The following is a 20,972-nucleotide window of genomic DNA, read 5'->3' as shown; positions in this document are numbered from 1 at the left end:
CCTCCAAAAGGAATTTAACCTGCCCAAGAACCGCCTAATCTGTGACATGCCCACCAGGTGGAACTCAACCCTGGCCATGCTGCAGTGGCTGCACACACAGCAGAGGGCTATCAATGAGTACCTGTGCGACTATGGCACCAGGACAGGGTCAGGGGAGCTTGTTTTTTTTTCCCCACGCCAGTGGGCCATGATCAGGGATGCATGCACTGTCCTGTCACCATTTGAGGAGGCCACGAGGATGGTGAGAAGTGACAGTGTATAAAAAACCCCAAAGGGTTAACGCTGCGCTAGAAAACTAATTATTATAAATCAAAATAATAGAAAAGTGAAAATCCAAAATCAACAAAGCAGCCAGCATCAAAGAGTCAGATACAAAAACTCCAATACATATAATAAAGAAATGATGCAGCGCTATAATAGTACAAAATAAAATAAGTGATAATGTAAATAATCCCACAAACAAAAACTAAAGCAGTTACCAAAAGTGAAGACACATACAATTAATTAGATTTTTTACATACATAAATTGTTTCGTTCCAAAAATAGTGATAATAAAGAAATCATCATATCATAAATAAGTGCCACAAAAAGAAAATTGATCCACCAGAAAGAAGGCAAAAATTTGTGATAAATAGTGAAATCAACTAAAATAAAACACTAAATGACATCCAAGCACTATTTAACACAATAAATAATGAAACAATAAATGTATATAAAGTCCCATCACAAGCGGTGCAAAAATTAAATGATAAAGAATAAATAACCCATGAACATAGTAAAGATGCTAATCCAGAAAATGTGGTATAGATAGGTCCAATCTCCCAAATGCTTAGCACACCCGAGTGAGTAATGAGGCTCCTTCGAAGAGAAGAACAGATCAGACTGGTTTGAAGAGATCTAGCCATTACTACAGATGCCGCTATAGGTTCTTGGGAGACCTTAATATTCCCTGTGCCTGGTGAGACCACCTGGGTGGTCGTCTGAGTCGGTAAAGAGCCTCATTACTCACTCGGGTGTGCTAAGCATTTGCGAGCAGTGACAGTGCATGCATCAGTGACACTGTCCCCCTTGTCCACCTATTGGAGCACACGCTGCGTGGAATAATGGACAGGGCACTTGAGGCAGAACAGAGGCAGGAAGAGGAGGACTTCCTTAGCTCTCAAGACCCCCTTTATCCAGACAGTGTTCCTGCATACCCGCCGATCACACAGGAAGAGGAGGTGGAGGAGGAGGATTGTGTCAGCATGGAGGTGGAGCCTGGCACCCAGCATCAGCAGCAGTCTTTAAGGGATCATTTACAGTCCCAAGAAACCCATGGACTTGTACGTGGCTGGGAGGAGGTGGCTGCGGATCATATCGTCCTTAGTGACCCAGAGGACTCCGGACCAAATGCAACAGCAAACCTACGCTGCATGGCCTCTCTGATCCTGCAAAGCCTGCGGAAGGATCCTCATATTCGTCTTATTAAGGAGAGGGATGTTACTGGCTGGCAACCCTCCTTGATCCACGTTACAAGGGTAAGGTTGCGGACCTTATCTTGCCATCGCAGAGGGAGCAGAGGATGAAACGTCTTCGGGAGACCTTGCAGAAAGGTCTGTGCAATGCGTTCCCAGAGACTGGGAGGTTACAAACTCCTGTTCCTGGACAACGTGTTGCTGAGGCTTCGGACAGTCAAAGAAGGAGCGGTGGAGAAGGTGGCCATCTGACCGATGCGTTCAGACAATTTTTTAGTCCACAGCCCGAAGGTATGATCAGTTCCAGCAACCATCGCCAGCGTCTGTTTTACATGGTGCAGGAATACCTAGGGGTAAGATCTGCTTTGGACACCTTTCCCACCGAAAATCCTCTGGGTTACTGGGTCTTGCGGATGGATCACTGGCCAGAGCTTTCACAGTATGCAATTGAGCTACTGGCCTGTCCTGCATCCAGCGTTCTTTCGGAACGCACATTCAGTGCTGCTGAAGGCTTTGTAACTGATCACAGGGTGCGCCTGTCCACTGACTCGGTCGATCGACTGACCTTCATAAAAATTTATCAGTCTTGGATCACCACCAGATACCAAGCACCTGATGCTGATGTAACCGAATATTTTTTTTTGAAATGTCAGATTCCTTCAAGACTCCCTATGCTGATGCTGAGTGACTATCCTGTTATGCTGAGTGATTATCCTCTTCCTCCTCAATGATCATGCTGATAGCTTGTAAGAATATTTTTGGTTCTGGCGCCACCACCAGTGGCTAAGGCCCAATTTTTCTGCCCCTGTTTAACAGGGGGTGTAATTACAATTTTTGATGCAATACTTTGCAGCAGGGCTCATTCCTGTGCTCCAACTAGAGTATCTGTGAGGGGTTGCAGTGTTGTGGCACCAGCACCAGTGCCTAAGGCCCAATTTTTCAGCCCCTGTTTAACAGGAGCATGTAATTACAATTTTTGATGCAATACTTTGCACTTTGCAGCAGGGCTCGTTCCTGCGCTCCAACTAGAGTATTTGTGAGAGGTTTGTTGTGGCACCACTGCCTAAGGCCTGATTTTTCTGCCCCTGTTCAACAGGGACATGTAATTACAATTCTTGATCTAATATTTCACAGCAGGGCCCGTTTCTGCACCCACCAAGAGTAACTGTGAGGACTTACAGTGTTGTGGCACCAGCACCACCATCACCAAAGGCCCAATTTTTCTGACCCTGTTCAACAGGGGCATGTAATTACAATTCTTGATCTAATATTTCACAGCAGGGCCCTGTGAGGGCTTACAGTGCTGTGGCAACACCAACACCTAAGGCCCCAATTTCTGCAGAGTATATAAGGCAGGCCCCTACTTTCAAACATCCAACTTACAAACGACTCCTACTTGCAAACGGAAGGAGACAACAGGAAGTGAGATGAAATATACCCCTAGGAAGGGAAATTCTCTCCTGAGTTAATATGGGAAAAACGTTTCTCCTTTCCACTGATGCTTTATCACCAATCCTTGTTTCACTAAAACCCCCAAATTTTCAAAAAACATTTGTCATTGGGACAGAAAGTGAGGTGAAATCTTCTGAAGAGGAGCACAGACAGCAAAACAAATGTCACAGGGGTGATAACCCTTCCCTATGTTTTCCAAAAAGCTTAAAATAGATTTTTTGGCTGGAACTAAACACGTTAAAAATGTACCAGTTCAAAATTACAAACAGATTCTACTTAACAACAAACCTACAGTCCCTGTCTTGTTTGCACCGCCTGTATACTGCTGTTCAGAGTGCCTGGGGCCCCACGCCTTTCCTTTTTTAATTTGGGTGCGGGGTTCCCCTTAATATCCATACAAGACCCAAAGGGCCTGGTAATGGACTGGGGGGGTACCCATGCCGTTTGTCTCACTGATTTTCATCCATATTACTGGGACCAGCCATTACATTAACCACTTCAGCCCCGGACCATTATGCTGCCTAAGGACCAGAGGACTTTTTCCAATTTGGCACTGCGTCGCTTTAACTGCTAATTGCGCGGTTATGCAATGCTACATCCAAACGAAATTTGCGTCCTTTTCTTCCCACAAATAGAGCTTTCTTTTGATGGTATTTGATCACCTCTGCTGTTTTTATTTTTTGCGCTATAAACGGAAAAAGACCGAAAATTTTGAAAAAAAATGATATTTTCTACTTTTTGTTATAAAAAAAATCCAATAAACTCAATTTTAGTCATACATTTAGGCCAAAATGTATTCGGCCTAATGTCTTTGGTAAAAAAAATGTCAATAAGCGTATATTTATTGGTTTGCGCAAAAGTTATAGCGTCTACAAACTAGGGTACATTTTCTGGAATTTACAAAGCTTTTAGTTTATGACTGCCTATGTCATTTCTTGAGGTGCTAAAATGGCAGGGCAGTACAAAACCCCCCCAAATGACCCCATTTTGGAAAGTAGACACCCCAAGGAAATTGCTGAGAGGCATGTTGAACCCATTGAATATTTATTTTTTTGTCCCAAGTGATTGAATAATGACAAAAAAAAAATATTTACAAAAAGTTGTCACTAAATGATATATTGCTCACACAGGCCATGGGCCTATGTGGAATTGCTGATACCACATGTGTGGGACTTTTTGGGAGCCTAGCCGCGTACGGGGCCCTGAAAACCAATCATCGCCTTCAGGATTTCTAAGGGCATAAATATTTTATTTCACTCCTCACTACCTATCACAGTTTTGAAGGCCATAAAATGCCCAGATGGCACAAAACCCCCCAAATGACCCCATTTTGGAAAGTAGACACCCCAAGCTATTTGCTGAGAGGCATGTTGAGTCCATGGAATATTTTATATTTTGACACAAGTTGCGGGAAAGTGACACATTTTTTTTTTTTGCACAAAGTTGTCACTAAATGATATATTGCTCACACAGGCCATGGGCATATGTGGAATTGCACCCCAAAATACATTTAGCTGCTTCTCCTGAGTATGGGGATACCACATGTGTGGGACTTTTTGGGAGCCTAGCCGCGTACGGGGCCCCGAAAACCAATCACCGCCTTCAGGATTTCTAAGGGTGTAAATTTTTGATTTCACTCTTCACTGCCTATCACAGTTTCGGAGGCCATGGAATGCCCAGGTGGCACAACCCCCCCAAATGACCCCATTTTGGAAAGTAGACACCCCAAGCTATTTTCTGAGAGGCATGGTGAGTATTTTGCAGCTATTTTGAAAATGAAGAAAGACAAGAAAAAACATTTTTTTTCTTTTTTCAATTTTCAAAACTTTGTGACAAAAAGTGAGGTCTGCAAAATACTCACTATACCTCTCAGCAAATAGCTTGGGGTGTCTACTTTCCAAAATGGGGTCATTTGGGGGGGGGGTTGTGCCACCTGGGCATTCCATGGCCTCCGAAAACTGTGATAGGCAGTGAAGAGTGAAATCAAAAATTTACGCCCTTAGAAAGCCTGAAGGCAGTGCTTGGTTTTCGGGGTCCCGTACGCGGCTAGGCTCCCAAAAAGTCTCACACATGTGGTATCCCCGTACTCAGGAGAAGCAGCAGAATGTATTTTGGGGTGTAATTTCACATATTCCCATGGCATGTTTGAGCAATATATCATTTAGTGACAACTTTGTGCAAAAAAAAAAAAAAAATTTGTCTCTTTCCCGCAACTTGTGTCATTTTCCATATTCCATGGACTCGACATGACTCTCAGCAAATAGCTTGGGGTGTCTACTTTCCAAAATGGGGTCATTTGGGGGGTTTTGAACTGTCCTGGCATTTTATGCACAACATTTAGAAGCTTATGTCACACATCACCCACTCTTCTAACCACTTGAAGACAAAGCCCTTTCTGACACTTTTTGTTTACATGAAAAACATTTTTTTTTTTGCAAGAAAATTACTTTGAACCCCCAAACATTATATATTTTTTTTAAGCAAATGCCCTACAGATTAAAATGGTGGGTGTTTCATTTTTTTCTCACACAGTATTTGTGCAGCGATTTTTCAAACGCATTTTTTGGGGAAAAAAACACACTTTTTTAAATTTTAATGCACTAAAACACACTTTATTGCCCAAATGTTTGATGAAATAAAAAAGATGATCTTAGGCTGAGTACATGGATACCAAACATGACATGCTTTACAATTGCGCACAAACGTGCAGTGGCAACAAAATGAATACATTTTTAAAAGCTTTTAAAAGCCTTTACAGTTTACCACTTTAGATTTACAGAGGAGGTCTACTGCTAAAATGACTGCCCTCAATCTGACCTTCGCGGTGATACCTCACATACATGGTGCAATTGCTGTTTACGTTTGACGACAGACCACTGCTTGCGTTCGCCTTAGCGCTAGAGCAGGGGGCAACAGGGGTGCTTTTTTTTTTTTTTTCTCTATTATTTTTTTGCTTTTTTATCTTATTTTTAAACTGTTCCTTTCATTTTTTTTTTTATCATTTTTATTGTTATCTCAGGGAATGTAAATATCCCCTATGATAGCAATAGGTAGTGACAAGTACTCTTTTTTGAAAAAATTGGGGTCTATTAGACCCTAGATCTCTCCTCTGCCCTCAAAGCATCTGACCACACCAAGATCGGTGTGATAAAATGCTTTCCCAATTTCCCAATGGCGCTGTTTACATCCGGCGAAATCTAAGTCATGAAATGCTCGTAGCTTCCGGTTTCTTAGGCCATAGAGATGTTTGGAGCCACTCTGGTCTCTGATCAGCTCTATGGTCAGCTGGCTGAATCACCGGCTGCATTCTCAGGTTCCCTGTTGAGACAGGAGAGCCAGAGAAAAACACGGAAGACGGTGGGGGGGGCATTCCCTCCCATGGCTTGTAAAAGCGGTCTAGAGGCTAATTAGCCGCTAGGATTGCTTTTACATGAAAACCGACCGCTAGCTGAAAAGAATGATACCAAGATGATACCTAAACCTGCAGGCATCATTCTGGTATAACCACTCAAAGTCGTGAATGGCATACCTGAAGACAAAAAAGGGTTAACAATAAAACACAGTAAACGGTAAAGTATAAAAAATTGCATACCTGAAAAGCAAGCATGATAAAACATAATAACAATAAAACATTGCAGAATAGAATACAGCAAAAAAGAGCAGAACAATAGAGAAAGAGAATAGAGAGAGAGAGAACAATAAAACGACAACTATTTTTTTTTTTATTTTATATTTTTTATTTTTTTTTTTTACACTTTTTTTGTAACTAACTTTTATAACTGTAACCGGTTCCAGGTTCGGGTCTCTCAAAATGCGATGGCATCTTGGGAGACCCTGTGCAAGTGTGCCTAGTCTGTGCAATGCTGTACCCTACGCTAATACTCAACTAGTGAATGGTAGCGTTCAAAACATTCACCAATGCAAAAACCAGGATTGTCAGGACAGGAGGGACAATACTAGCGGGTGTCACGCCTATATCCACGCTTGCTGCAGACACAACATCTTTTTTGGGGGGGTTCGTTGGGTAGGGGTACTCGGGAGGACATAAAGAAAATGCCTCTCATGCAGACGACTGCATTTTTTTGGGGATGTGAATGGGGGAAGTACAGGTGCTGCAGAAGTGGTGGGTTCCCAATTAGGATTGGCGAATGCAGCAGGAAGGGAACTATGGGCACGACGGGCCTGTTTGTCTTCTTCTTGGTGGCAGCGGGACACTACTTGTGCTTGCCACCTCACCAGCTTGAACTGCACTTATGGGACTCGCCACGTCACCAAGTGTTACTGCAGTGCTGGTTTGACTATGACCGGGGTGTACTAGGCCGCTAGCGCTTGCCAGTTCACCAAAACGCTGACAAAAAAACTGTTAGCGATCACAGGGATCAGGCCTGACTCTACGAACGCTGCAGTTATGCGTTTAGTGTTTTGTAAGTGACAGTGATCGAATGATACAGCACTTGGGTGGGCTGGGCTGGGCCAGGCGGAGGGGCAAAACGCAGGTGCTAGCAGGTATCTAGGCTGATCCCGCTAACACTGCATTTTTGGGAACCCTAAACTGCTGGGGATGCTAGTATAGATCTGATCAGATCAGATATTGATCCGTTCAGATACTATACCACTAAGGGAGGCGTATGCTGCGTGCGTGGGTATTAGCAGTACTGGCGCTAACCTGACGCTGCCTGGGGCTGGTGCTTGCCAGTTCACCAAAACGCTACCAAAAAAACTGTTAGCGATCGCAGGGATCAGGCCTGACTCTGCGAACGCTGCAGTTATGTGTTTAGTGTTTTGTAAGTGACAGTGATCGATCGATACTGCACTTGGGTGGGCTGGGCTGGGCCGGGCGGAGGGGCAAAGCGCAGGTGCTAGCACGTATCTGGGCTGATTCCGCTAACACTGCGTTTTTGGGAACCCTAAACTGCTGGGGACGCTAGTATAGATCTGATCGGATCAGATATTGATCCGATCATATACTATACCACTAAGGGAGGTGCACGGTGCATGCGTGGGTGTTAGCGGTACTGGTGCTAACCTGACGCTGCCTGGGGCTGGTGCTTGCCAGTTCACCAAAATGCTACCAAAAAAACTGTTAGCGATCGCAGGGATCAGGCCTGACTCTGCGAACGCTGCAGTTATGTGTTTAGTGTTTTGTAAGTGACAGTGATCGATCGATACTGCACTTGGGTGGGCTGGGCTGGGCCGGGCGGAGGGGCAAAACGCAGGTGCTAGCAGGTATCTGGGCTGATCCCGCTAACACTGCATTTTTGGGAACCCTAAACTGCTGGGGACGCTAGTATAGATCTGATCGGATCAGATATTGATCCGTTCAGATACTATACCACTAAGGGAGGCGTATGCTGCGTGCGTGGGTGTTAGCAGTACTGGCGCTAATCTGACGCTGCCTGGGGCGACGCATATCACCGCCGGGCGATCAGGGGGCTAAACCTTTATTCGGTAATAAACGGCGGGTGCCCTGACACTATAAAAAATAAACGAACTAACCAGCATCACCCGTAACAGTTATACAGTGATCAGTGGTGAAAGGGTTAACTAGGGGGCAATCAAGGGGTTAAAACATTTACTAGGTAGTATATGGGGGTCCCTGTCGCTATAAAACGCTGACGGCGAACCTAAGTATTTACCTCCCTAACTAGTGTCACCAGTGACACTAATACAGCGATCAGAAAAATGATCGCTTAGTGACACTGGCGACAGGGGGTGATCAAGGGGTTAAAACTTTATTAGGGGGGTTAGGGGGTACCCTAGACCTAAAGGGGGCTAACAGTAACTGCCCTAACACAGTAACTGTCACAAACTGACACCATGCAGTAATCAGAAAAAAAAAAAAAACTGCTTGGTGTCAGTGTGACGGGGGTAGGGGTGATTGGGGAGTGATCGGGGGGGGATCTGGGGGTAAAGGGGGTGTTTTGTGTGCCTGGCATGTTCTACAGTATGTGTAGTGTTTGTGAACTCACATTGCAGTCTTCTCTCCTCGGCGCCGGAACGGAAAATACCGAGCCGAGGAGAGATTACATAATTTCCTTTGCTGCTGTTTAGCATACAGCAGCAGAGGAATGATTCTATTGGCCATCGGTGATCGCAAGGGGGGGGCCACGAACGGATGGTCTCCCCCTCATCTCCGATCGGCGCTGTACAATAGCCGACCGCCTCGGGCACCGGTTGGGGTCCGATCGGACCCCCCGCCCGCGGGAAGCAGATCACGTATATGTACGTGATTCTGCCTGCCCGTGCCATTCTGCCGACGTACATCAGCGTGAGGCGGTCGTTAAGTGGTTAAAGCTGTAAGCAGTTTTAAATGACTTTTATTACTTTAAAAATGTTATTTTGTGCAGGGACTGTTCTAAGCATGGGAAACACGCACCACTTTACAGGCATACTATAGACACCCCCCCAGGTACGATATTTAAAGGAATATTTCACTTTTTTTTTCACTTTAACCACCTCAATACTGGGCATTTTCGCCCCCTTCCTGCCCAAGCCATTTTTCAGCTTTCAGCGCTGTCGCATTTTGAATGACAATTGCGCGGTCATACAACACTGTACCCAAATGAAATTGTTATCATTTTTTCCCCACAAATAGAGCTTTCTTTTAGTGGTATTTGATCACCTCTGCGGTTTTTTATTTTTTGCGCTATAAACAAAAGAAGAGTGACAAGTTTTAAAAAAACACAATAATTTTTACCTTTTGCGATAATAAATATCCAATTTTTTTTTCTTTAAAACAAATTTTTTCTCAGTTTAGGCCTATATGTATTCTTGTACATATTTTTGGTAAAAAAAAATCGCAATAAGCGTATATAGATTGGTTTGCGCAAAAGTTATAGCGTCTACAAAATAGGGGATAGTTTTATAACATTTTAATTTTTTAAAATTTTTTTACTGGTAATGGCGGCGATCTGCGATTTTTATCGTGACTGCAATATTGCGGCGGACACATCGGACACTTTTGACACATATTTGGGACCATTCACATTTATACAGCGATCCGTGCTATAAAAATGCATTGATTACTGTATAAATGTGACAGGCAGTGAAGGAGTTAACACTAGGTGGTGATCGAGGGGTTAACTGTGTTGCTAGGGAGTGATTCTAACTGTAGGGGGCGGGGACTCACTAGGGGAGGAGACCGATCGGTGTTCCGCTGTACTGGGAACACATCATCGGTCTCCTCTCCTCTGACAGGACCGTGGATTTGTGTGTTTACACACACAGATCCATGGTCCTGCTGTGTTACCGGTAATCGTGGGTGTCCGGCGGACATCGCGGCCGCTGGGCAAGCGCACCGGGTGCCTAGTGACACGGCGGGCGCGCGCGCCCCCTGGTGGCCTAGGAAAGCGAGGACGTCATATGACGTCCGCCCGCAACGAGAGCTGCGCCGCCTGGCCGTCAATTGATGGCCAGTGGTCGGCAAGCAGTTAAACATCATTAAAATCACTGCTCCCGAAAAAACTGCAGTTTTTAAAACTTTTTTTTGCATTGATACATGTCCCCTGGGGCAGGACCCGGGTCCCCAAACCCTTTTTAGGTCAATACCATCCAAATTAGCCTTTAAAATTATCACTTATGATTTTGAACGTTCGAGTCCCATAGACTTCAATGGGGTTCTAACGTTCGTGCGAAGTTTCGGTCCCTTCAGGTCTGGTATGGATTTTAAGGGGAACCCCACGCCAATATAAAAAAAAATGGCGTGGAAGTCCCCCCAAAAATCCATACCAGACCCTTATCTGAGCATGCAACCTGGCAGGCTGCAGGAAAAGAGGGGGGGAAGAGAGAGCGCCCCCCCTCCTGAACCATACCAGTCCACATGCCCTCAACATGGGGAGGGTGCTTTGGGGTAGCCTCCCAAAGCTTAATATCCCCATGTTGATGGGGACAAAGGCCTCATCCCCACAACCCTTGTCCGGTGGTTGTGGGGGTCTGCGGGCGGGGGGCTTATCGGAATCTGGAAGCCCCCTTTAACAAGGGGACCCCCAGATCCCAGCCTTCCCCCCCTGTGTGAAATGGTAATGGGGTACAGATGTACCCCTACCATTTCACAAAAAAAGTGTGAAAATGGTAAAAATTACAAGACACAGTTTGGGGACAAGTCCTTTATTACAAAATAAAAAAATAAAAATGTCCCACATAGCCTTCTTCCTCTTCTCTTGCTCCGCTGAGGGACCGAAAAAGAAAAAAAAAACCCTGCACGCCGCCACCGATCCACCTCCATGGGAGGCACCCGCCGTAATGACCGTCCTTTCAGGTGACAGTTCTTTTATAACTGAGGGCTGGGCAACACGGTGACATCCTTGGGTGACCCTGCCCCCTCTGACGCATGAGGACATCCCTATGGTTTACCTGTAGCGCCAGAGGGGGTTGGGGCCACCTGGTGACGTAACGCTTTGGCGAACAGGCAAACACCCGATGTTCGAGTCGAACTTACACTCAACTCGAACATCGGGCTTATCCCTAAATACAGTTGGTACATTTGCCCCCTAGTTGTGGACCAGGCTCCCAACTCCCTTATCTTTACCATTAGTGACCATTATTAAAGTGAGGTGAAATCCAAAATTTCAGAGTGGTCACAGGAACAAGAAATGAAATGTTCCAAAGGGGATACTGGTTCCAGGAGCAACAGCTTAAGACAGAGTTTCCGTCACTTTGTAAGATTTCTACCAACTTTCTGTTGCCTCTCTGGGACAGGAAATTAAAGAAATTTTCCCTAATGTTGCACAGACCAAAAAAAAAAAAATAATAATGGGGTAGGGGTTTTAACTCTTTCCTACTCTATCCATAAATATTTTGGCTATACATGTGTAGCGCTGACAATATTTGTCTTTAAATATTTGTAATGCTGTAAGGTTAATAAGTTGGTATATGGCGCCATCTAGCGGCCAAAATATAAAATTACAGCACCTTTGTATTTCTTTTATTGTTCAGAAGTTTGACATGGAAGTATTTTGTTTGTTTACATCTGGACATTACTTGACTTACCCACAATGCTCAGTGACTCCCACAAATCTCAGGGAACAGAACTGCATTGTGGGGAGACTATAAAAAGGCTGGGAGCGGCCATCTTAGGTCTGTTGATCCTGGGACGCGTGGCCGACAGCAGGGCTCTGTGGGTATGTGTGTCCCACAGGGTTGAGGCCTATCCTGTGAAGCAGCAGAACAGCAGCCAGCGATCCTGCCATCGATCATAGTGATGCATGAGCAGCAGAAGTGATCATTCCGGAGTCCCGTGAGGGAGGTAACGAGGACTCCTGAACATCAATAAGCGGAACAGCGCAACAGCGTGATTGCAACTCCATACAGACTGAGAACTTGCGGAGCGGAGACACACATCTGTCTGGATCCAGTGCGGTGAGAGGGCTAACGCCCAGAAGTTTGTTCCACATTACACAATTCAGAGTTATTACAGAGTGTTGCTGGGACTGATAGTCCCACAGAACAATTCAATTGGGAAAATCACATTTGCACAGACTTATAATACGATTAAAACATCCAGGAATTGATACTGGATGTTTGTTCCTTTCAAGTAAGAGTATTTAATCAATTTGCCTGATTCTAATTACTTTTGTGCACCACCTTGCACTGTGCAATTGGCCAAAGGGAAACCTTGTGGATTACAAATATTGATTTTCTTAGCTAGCAGAAGACTGAAGACAACAGGACTATTTCTTCCATCGTGGGGCTCCGCATTTAGTCATAAAAGAGAGTGACTGTACTGTCAAAAGCAGGGGGAGCTCCCTAGTGTCTATATTGTGGGGTATTTATATTCCTGTGTCTTTCGGCTTGCTACAGTGTGTTGGAGGTGGGAAGGTGTCCGGAGTTAAGACAATTTCACTTTGAACAATAGTCCCACCTGGAGACACACCAAGAGGGGGCCTATTCAAGAACATATATATATATGTATGTATGTGTATGTGTACAAAGAAATTGGTGAATATTTACTGTACTGTTGCACTACGTTGGTGTGATAGTGTAGTCACTGCAATAACTTTTAAATACAGTTTCAGTAAAAGAAATCAAGTTTGTCAAATCACAAATTTTCGTGTGCAGTGTTGTCTTTCTCCTGCAGGTAGAACAACAAACACCCAGATAGAGGTATATGTGTATAATTATAGTAGAGATATTGTGAGTTAAAATCTGTATAAATATCACTACAACACTGCACTACAGCTGTGTCAAGGGGATTGAACAGGTTCAAGGGGTGTAAGATATCAGAGAACAGGCCCGATCAAAATCAGCAGCTCCTTCAGGGGTAATTGCTACATGTGGGGGCATCATCCGGGATATCTGTTTCATGTTTGCCGCTCCCATAGCAACGAAAACCTGCATTTTAGTGACTGTTGCCAAGATAGCCTGCAGTACAATGGTACCTACCACCAGGGGTCGCTGGGGAGGACTTTGAAAATGTACAGCTACAGATCCTTGCGCGCTGAACCAACAAGTGGGGGGTGGAGCCACGCCCTAGAGGAAAAGTTTCTTTATGTTCAGCGTGCCATGCGCCAGAGCGAGACAGGCGGAGGAAGATGGCGGAAGGTGTTGGGAACACACTTGCCATGCAGCGGCTATCTTATTTGCAGGACCGGGTTTTGATTGACACCGGTGTTCGGTTGGAGCTAACCGGAGGACTGGCGTTGGGAGTGATTGATGGAGTAGAGAGGCTCTGTATGCTGTGTCCTGGATATCGGAGGCCTACAGTCGGAGTCACCGCCTGGGCTCAGTGCGGACATTGTGGTATCCAGTTAACGCGATTAGGATCCGTCCAACAGGAGGTCAAATATTATTCTGTTGATGTTACAACGGGACTTTGTTTGCCGCAAGAACAGGTGATTCAGAAGGCCGGAGGGGGTTGGGTATCACCTGTAGTAGCAGTGGAGGAGCTCCCGTCTGATTCGGCTGAATCGGAGCCATCAGGAGATCAGGTAGGATCTACTGAGAAAGCCTGTAATCTGGCTGGGGACCCAGGGACTGTAGAAGTTATTCTCCAGTCTTTGAAGGAAACCCCTGAGGAGCCAGTTAACAGTGAACCCTTTGATTTGCCCGTCCGGAAGGAGCCTAAGTTAAAGGAGGGGGATCCCTCGGGTGAGTCGGACGGGGTAAACGAAGATCGGGTTATAGATTGGGGATCACCACAGATCTTGCAGAAATATGGATCGATGGACAATCTATTCGAATGGTCATCCCCTGAAGAGTTTAATTCAAGTAGTGAGGAGGAATGTTTTGTTGAAAGCTCAACTTCGGTAGAGGCTTCCACAGGGGTGTCCAGTACAGTTAAAGTTTCAGTACCCACATTTAATGTGTCAAATACTACTGTTCCTAGCAGGCCAGCTACATTCCAGCAATGGGTCAGTAGAGCTACTGACGCTTGTGTTTTGTCTGGTAGAGGAAAGGCTAAAGATTTGCCTAGACTCTCTAGATTCCAGAGAGAGGTTCAGCGAAAGGTAGCTCAAGAATGGGGCTTTGATTAGCCCTATGTCCCGGAACAAGTTATGGACGTTGTAGAAAGTTCACGGGAGACATGGGTGGATGAACTTGTGTGGGGCTATCTTCATGTTCCCAAGCCAAAAAGGACACCTGACAGTGAGGTTTGGGTCCGGTTCAAGGACATTCATCAGGAATGGAAGCTTGGAAGAGCGATCCACAAAGACAGAGTATTAGTGGTAAAGGCTGGACAAAATGCCCGCAGTTACTCTGTCTCGGTGAGAGGACCAGGAGATAGTCAAAGGAGGTTGCCTGACCCGAGATATTATTTGTGAGCAGGATTGCATTCACAAGTGTATGTTTTCTACCCAGATTGACTGCAGGATGGCAGATGGGTTAGGGTGGGTTTTCCCCAAGTAAACTGTTAAGCAGGAGACTCGCATTCATGGTGCCTAACAAGGACAAAGTTATGCACACTAGGGTGAGCTGTTTCTGTTAAAAGTCCCTTTGTAGCACAAGTACTTCTTCAAGGACTCTTGTTTAAGAGCCAAACAGAAATTTTATTTTGCCAAGGGGCCAAAGGATTCATTTGCCGAGCATGTCTGTTGGGATGCGCTTTGCAGGAGTACTGCTGGACTCCTTTTGAGGGAGCGACTATCCCAATAGAGACACACATGCCATAAAGAATTGTGTATTTGTTTAATTACCTGGTAGAGGATGATAACCCCCTCTGTATGGTAATGTTTGTGTAATAGTCAGTATAAGTTAGAAATATTGTGTGTCTTTCTTTAGGTATATTGAAGATGTGACGGCTGTCCATGCTACAGATGAAGGCCTGTGATAACCAGAGTATTCCTCCCACTGGAGCGATGCTTTGGTTCTGCTTGTATTGAATGTTAGATGTAGGGATCTACAGTCAAGCCATGTAAATACTATTGTGCTGATATTGTGTACAGTGACAATTGATGTTAACCCTGTTTAAAGTTAATTTCCTTTTCCCCATTCCAATAGATGTAATGAGATGCTCTTTCTTTTTTGAATTTTAAGGAGTTACTCTGAAATTTATTCCCCACAACTGGGGACAGTTGTGATTCAAGTGGGGGGTGTATGTAGCGGGCACCTACTTTACCTAGGTACATTTAAGCAGGCTTATGCTTTCACAGCAGGCCTGTTGTCAATTGCCATTTGAGTGGCAGGTAGTTTTTTATGTCTCGACCAATCATTGATTTGCTTGGCAATGCCTGGGACTCTCATATAAAAAGGGCGTCACGTGGTGCCCCGGGAGTCCGAGTCCAGTCCTGCTCTGAGGAGCGAGAGAGCCAGTCTGGTTCCCGGAGGGGGAGGTGGAGGTTTTCCCCCTCCGGGGAGCCAACGGAGCTTCACCTTAGCGAGAAGGGTGAAGAACCGGTCCCCATGGAGGAACAGACGACGTCTTGCAGCGTGTGGTTGCTGATGTCGTTAGCTGCCCCTGTGGGGAGGGGAGAAGGCCACAAAGCGGAAGGAAACTGGGTGATCGATTACTTAGTAGCGACATACGGACTATTGATCAAGTGAGTGAAAAGTCCAAGGGAGAGGTACTGTCCAGAGGCTGAGGGTTGTTGGTACGCAAGTCAGCAAGACAGGTGGTTGTGGCCTGTGACTTTGGGTTCAGCATTGCCCCGGGATTCCAATCAGTCAAGCAGAAGAGGTCATTGAAAGTGACTCTTATCGTTTATTCTCGTTTAATCTACTTCCATATTCCCTGAAAAGTAATCAGTCAGTTTTGAATCGCTGTTACCAGTAATGCTGTGAGTCTTTGCAAGTGAAGCAAAGAAAGATCAGAAATTAACCAAAGAGCATCTCAAAGAAAGTCCCTTTTCCCATCCCAGTTTATGTTGATGAATAAAGCATTAAGAAAAAGCATTAAGGACTGTGACTTTTAAATCTATGGGCTGCAAGGGTTGAGTGGTAAACGTGAATTACAGATATAACAATTATTTAGCCGCTCCTTCGGGGGTAAGCGCTGCACATGTTTTTTAAGATAAGTTTGTACTTTACTTTTACACCTTTATTAATGAAATTGTGAATGACTGGCAAATACATAGTAAACACGTTTCAACTGCACCTTAAAGCCCCATACACACGATTTGATTTTCTGCAGATTTTTGTCTTCAGATTTACCAAAACCATGTAGTGCAAGGGCCTGCCTGATTGCATACAAATTGAAACTCTTAAGGTTTGACCTCATATTATACGGCTTTGGTAAATCTGAAGACAAAAATCTGCAGAGAATCTAATAGTCTGTATGGGGCTTTAGGCTGGGTTCACACTATGTGCGACCTGGGGCACAGCAGGAAGTCCGGTGCGTTCCTGTTCACTGTTTCAGGTCTGAATTCAGTCTGAATTTTTGCCTGAGTTCAGACCTAAAATGGAGCCAAAGATGCACAGGACCCTTCTGCTGTGCATTCCGTGGCCGCCCGGAGATTTGTGAACCGGCTCCTGTCATGCAAATTGAATGCGGGTAAAACCGCATCCAATTTGCATCAGTGTGAATCCAGCCTCTAGTAGCTGAGTATTAATCATGCGCTAGAAGCTTCTTTTTGCAGAGAATACAGCTTTACTTTCATGGAGAAATACATTACATGCCTTTTATCATAGAAATGTATCATTGCATTAAATTTATCTAAACAGGCCTTGTACTCTAACCTTTATAATTAAAAGTTAAACTCAAAAAAACTAAAATGTATTAAATTGCGGCATACCAGTTCTTAGTTGTGGTGGCTGCTTCGGTTCTCTCTTTTAGACTTTTTTCCTTTATTTCACCTGGTGATGCAGCCAGTAAGTTATTTCTTAACATCCTTTAACAGACCAAGTGTTGCTTACAGTGATCAGCTTTTATTAATTTATGTAAAACTTTCATCCCAAAGGAGAAAAATCTGTTGCTGTAACTGCTTAAAAAGTGTTAGCTAGAGTTCAGCTCGAATTTATTAGTAAATTTTATCTAAATCTGCTAGTTCATCTAATACTATCCTCTCATAATCCTGACAATGCTGGTTCCCAAAGGTGCCTCAGTTGCTCCTCCATCCAGAGTGGAGGCACCCTAATACAAGAAATAGGTAGGTGGCTGGCCCACCTGGTAAAATGCAAGGAAAAATAAACCTGAAAAAAGAAAACTAGTGCAGTCACCACATTTAAGGATGGGTAAGCTGCAATATAGTACATTTTGGTTTTGAGGTTTAGTCCTTTTGCTGCCACCAACATATGGCATATGTCTGCAGCATTGGGGGTTTTATAGAAACTCCCAGCTGCTGTAGCAATGTGTGTAAATCTGACAAGCCAACTGTTGGCTGTCTTTAGTGTATGTTTTATGATGATGCCTGCAGCTACAGGCATCATTCAGATATCAGCTTTTGCAGCCAGCGATTCCCTACACCATAAGAACAATCATAGTGGCTGTTTTACTGCTTGATCGATCTTATGGGAGGCGAGAGGGGATATCCCCCTCTCCCGCCGCCCTCCGGTGCTTCTACCGACACACCGCTACGATTGAAGCCAGGATCGTTTTTTTATTTTTTAATTTCAGGCTTCCCAGTCTAGAGGTGAGATGTGGGGTCTTATTGACCCCATATCTCACTGTAAAGAGGACCTGTCATGCCATATTCCTATTACAAGGGATGTTTACATTTCTTGTAATAGGAATAAAAGTGATCAAAAAATTTATTTTTTGGAAAAAAGTGTCAAACTAAAACAAATAAAGTAAAATTAACAATAATAAAAAAAAAAAATTTAAAGCGCCTCTGTCCCCGTGTGCTCGCATGCACAAGTGAATGCATACGTAAGTCCCTCCCACATATGAAAACGGTGTTCAAACCACACATGTGAGGTAGACCTCCTCTGTAACTCAAAACATGTAACCAGTAAAAGATTTTAAAGCGTCGCGTACGTGGATTTTTAAGTAGCAAAGTTTGGCGCCATTTAACGAGCACGTGCAATTTTGAAGGGTGACATGTTAGGTATCTATTTACTCAGCATAACTTCATCTTTCACATTATGCAAAAACATCGGGCTAACTTTACTGTTTTGTTTTCTTTAAAGCACAAAACTGTTTTTTTTTTCCAAAAAAAACACGTTCGAAAAATTGCTGCTCAAATACCGTGCGAGATAAAAAGTTGCAACAACCGCCATTATATTCTCTAGGGTCTTTGCTAAAAAAACATATATAATGTTTCGGGGTTCTATGTAATTTTCTAGCAAATAAGTGATGATTTTTACATGTAGGAGAGAAATGTCAGCATTGGCCTGGGTACTCCAGAACGCCTGAAGGTGCTCCCTGAATGTTGGGCCTCTGTTTGTGGCCACGCTGTGTAAAAGTCTCACACATGTGGTATCGCCGTACTCGGGAACAATAGAAGAATGTGTTTTGGTGTGTAATTTGTAGTATGCATATGGTGTGTGTGAGAAATAACCTGCTAATATGACAATTTTGTGAAAAAAATAAAAATAAAATAAAAAATCTTGATTTTGCAAAGAATTGTGGGAAAAAATGACAACTTCAAAAAACTCACCATGCATCTTTCTAAATACCTTGGAATGTCTTCTTTCCAAAAAGGGGTCATTTAGGGGGTATTTGTACTTTTCTGGCATGTTAGGGTCTCAAGAAATTAGATAGGCCGTCAGTACTTCAGGTGAGATCAATTTTCAGATATTGGCACCATAGCTTTTGGACTCTATAACTTTCACAACGACCAAATAATATACACCAATTTGTACTTATTTTTACCAAAGATATGTAGCAGTATACATTTTGGCCAAAAAAAAAAAATTCATATGTACAGTGTTATATGACTGAGTAATTGTCATTCAAAATGTGAGAGCACCGAAAGCTGAAAATTGGTCTGGTTAGGAAGGGGGTTTAAGTGCCCAGAGGTCAATTGGTTAAAGTCGCAGCAACTCCAAAGTAGTTCATGCACTACTTTTGTCCAACTTTCATGCAACTTGAGGGCCAAAGATTTAAATGTTAGCCCTCAAAGGTTGCATGAAAGTCGTACCTGAATGTTATACAGTGCAACATTTGTGCAACAGTTGTACATTGTCATTAATCAAAGCCAAAGTCATATACAAGTTGCACGCATCCAAAATTGCGTCAGTGTTGCATCAAAGTTACACCAAAGTTGCACTCCAAAGTCTTGCAACTTTGGAGTCGTACAAATGTAAATGGAGCCTGCTAACTTCTTTCGGCATTTTTTGCCCCCACTGGGGCTCAGTTACAGAGACTAAGCCCTGGTATGGGGCAAAATGCATCAGGGGAAGTTAGCAGGTTTAGTGTCTTCACCTGTAACGTTATAATGTTATTGGGAAGAAACAGATAAGGGAAACAGATAAGCGAGAGCCTAACCTTTTTGTGTACGTGGATTGTGGAAGGAGAGGACACCCGGAGATTGGCTGGCACCCCCAGCTGGTGTGTATGTGTGGTGAGTGGTGATGATTAAGCAGAATCACAAGTTTGTGGACAAAACCATTGTAGTTTTTCTTTACCGAAGTCATTATCATCCATTGTGTCTTCATACAGCCCTGTGCCTTGCAAATCCAGTAAACAACGTCCGCTGGTGTGTAAAATCCGAGACTGAGCTGAAGAAATGCAAAGATGTGAGCCAAACCTGTGGAGGTGATCAGGCAACCCTCAGCTGTGTTCTCCAAGGTAGCGTTGATGACTGCCTCAAAGCAATTGCCGTAAGTTCATTTTGAAGATTTGGTGAAAGACTTCCTAAATCATGTAAATGAAAAGAAAATACAAATTAAAAAAAGCAGAGGTACTAAGGCCATGAGAACTTACATTCACTTGCCTCTAGGGAGCATAAAAGAGCAACTGACATTCATGAAAAACTGTTGCTGCCTTATTAAGGGGTCTGTTTATACAAAGATGAAATTGAACATTATTTTAAATCTTCACTGGAATTTTAATATTGATGGCTTTCTACCATTTACAATCTAAAACTACTTCAAATTTTGATTAAAAAATTGAGCAAAAAGCTTTCAGTTTTCAAAGTTGTCGGTGAACTGGAAAAGGGGTCCTGCCATGAGGTGGAACAGTAGTGGGGGGGGGGGGGGGGGTGAGAGAAAGAGATTGTGGAGAAAAAAAAATGTCAGTGTCATGAAGTCTAAAAATTTACCAGGAAAACATTGATAATAACTGAAATCCTCCCCTCTGGCCACAGAAAACAACACAGACAACACTAACCCTGCTTTCTTTAAAAGGTAAAAGGATGGATAAATCAGATAATTTCACTTAAAGGGATTCTTGAAAACATACATTAAGAAGTAGATCGAGATTTGTCCATTCCCGTTCATGATACGTCAATCTAACAATTGACTCTTCATGAGTGGGTTTGTTGGAAAGTTTTGCAGCGATGGTCAATGTATTCTGACAGGAGAGGAGTCCTACTGTCAGAATACAATGACACAGTAGGGAGGTAGGGAGGATTCCCGCATCCACCTTGAACGTGTTGTTGGGGGAATCGGTTCAGTATTTTCATTCAGTCTGCTGGCTGAGCGCAAAAAACGGAGCCATGTGTGGCCAACTTTACTCTTTGAATTTGTGTGTACTTTAAAACAACTAAGCATTAGCTTAATCATTTTATATTTGAAGGAATACTACACCTTAAA

General features: G+C 43.9%; 1 protein-coding gene across 1 annotated transcript in view; it reads left to right on the top strand.

Moving 5' to 3' along the window:
- Positions 1 to 20,972, top strand: part of LOC141139454 (serotransferrin-A-like) — a 320,870-nt gene that overhangs the window by 26,445 nt on the left and 273,453 nt on the right. Inside the window, exon 2 of the mRNA XM_073625549.1 lies at positions 19,879 to 20,039. Within this exon, the coding sequence (XP_073481650.1) occupies positions 19,879 to 20,039 (161 nt within the window). The remainder of the gene's footprint in view (positions 1 to 19,878; positions 20,040 to 20,972) is intronic.

The sequence above is a fragment of the Aquarana catesbeiana genome, linkage group LG04 (genome assembly GCF_042186555.1).
Source record: "Aquarana catesbeiana isolate 2022-GZ linkage group LG04, ASM4218655v1, whole genome shotgun sequence".
NCBI lineage: Eukaryota > Metazoa > Chordata > Amphibia > Anura > Ranidae > Aquarana > Aquarana catesbeiana.
Note: the sequence above shows the minus strand (reverse complement) of the source record. Positions and strands in the feature narration are given on the sequence as shown.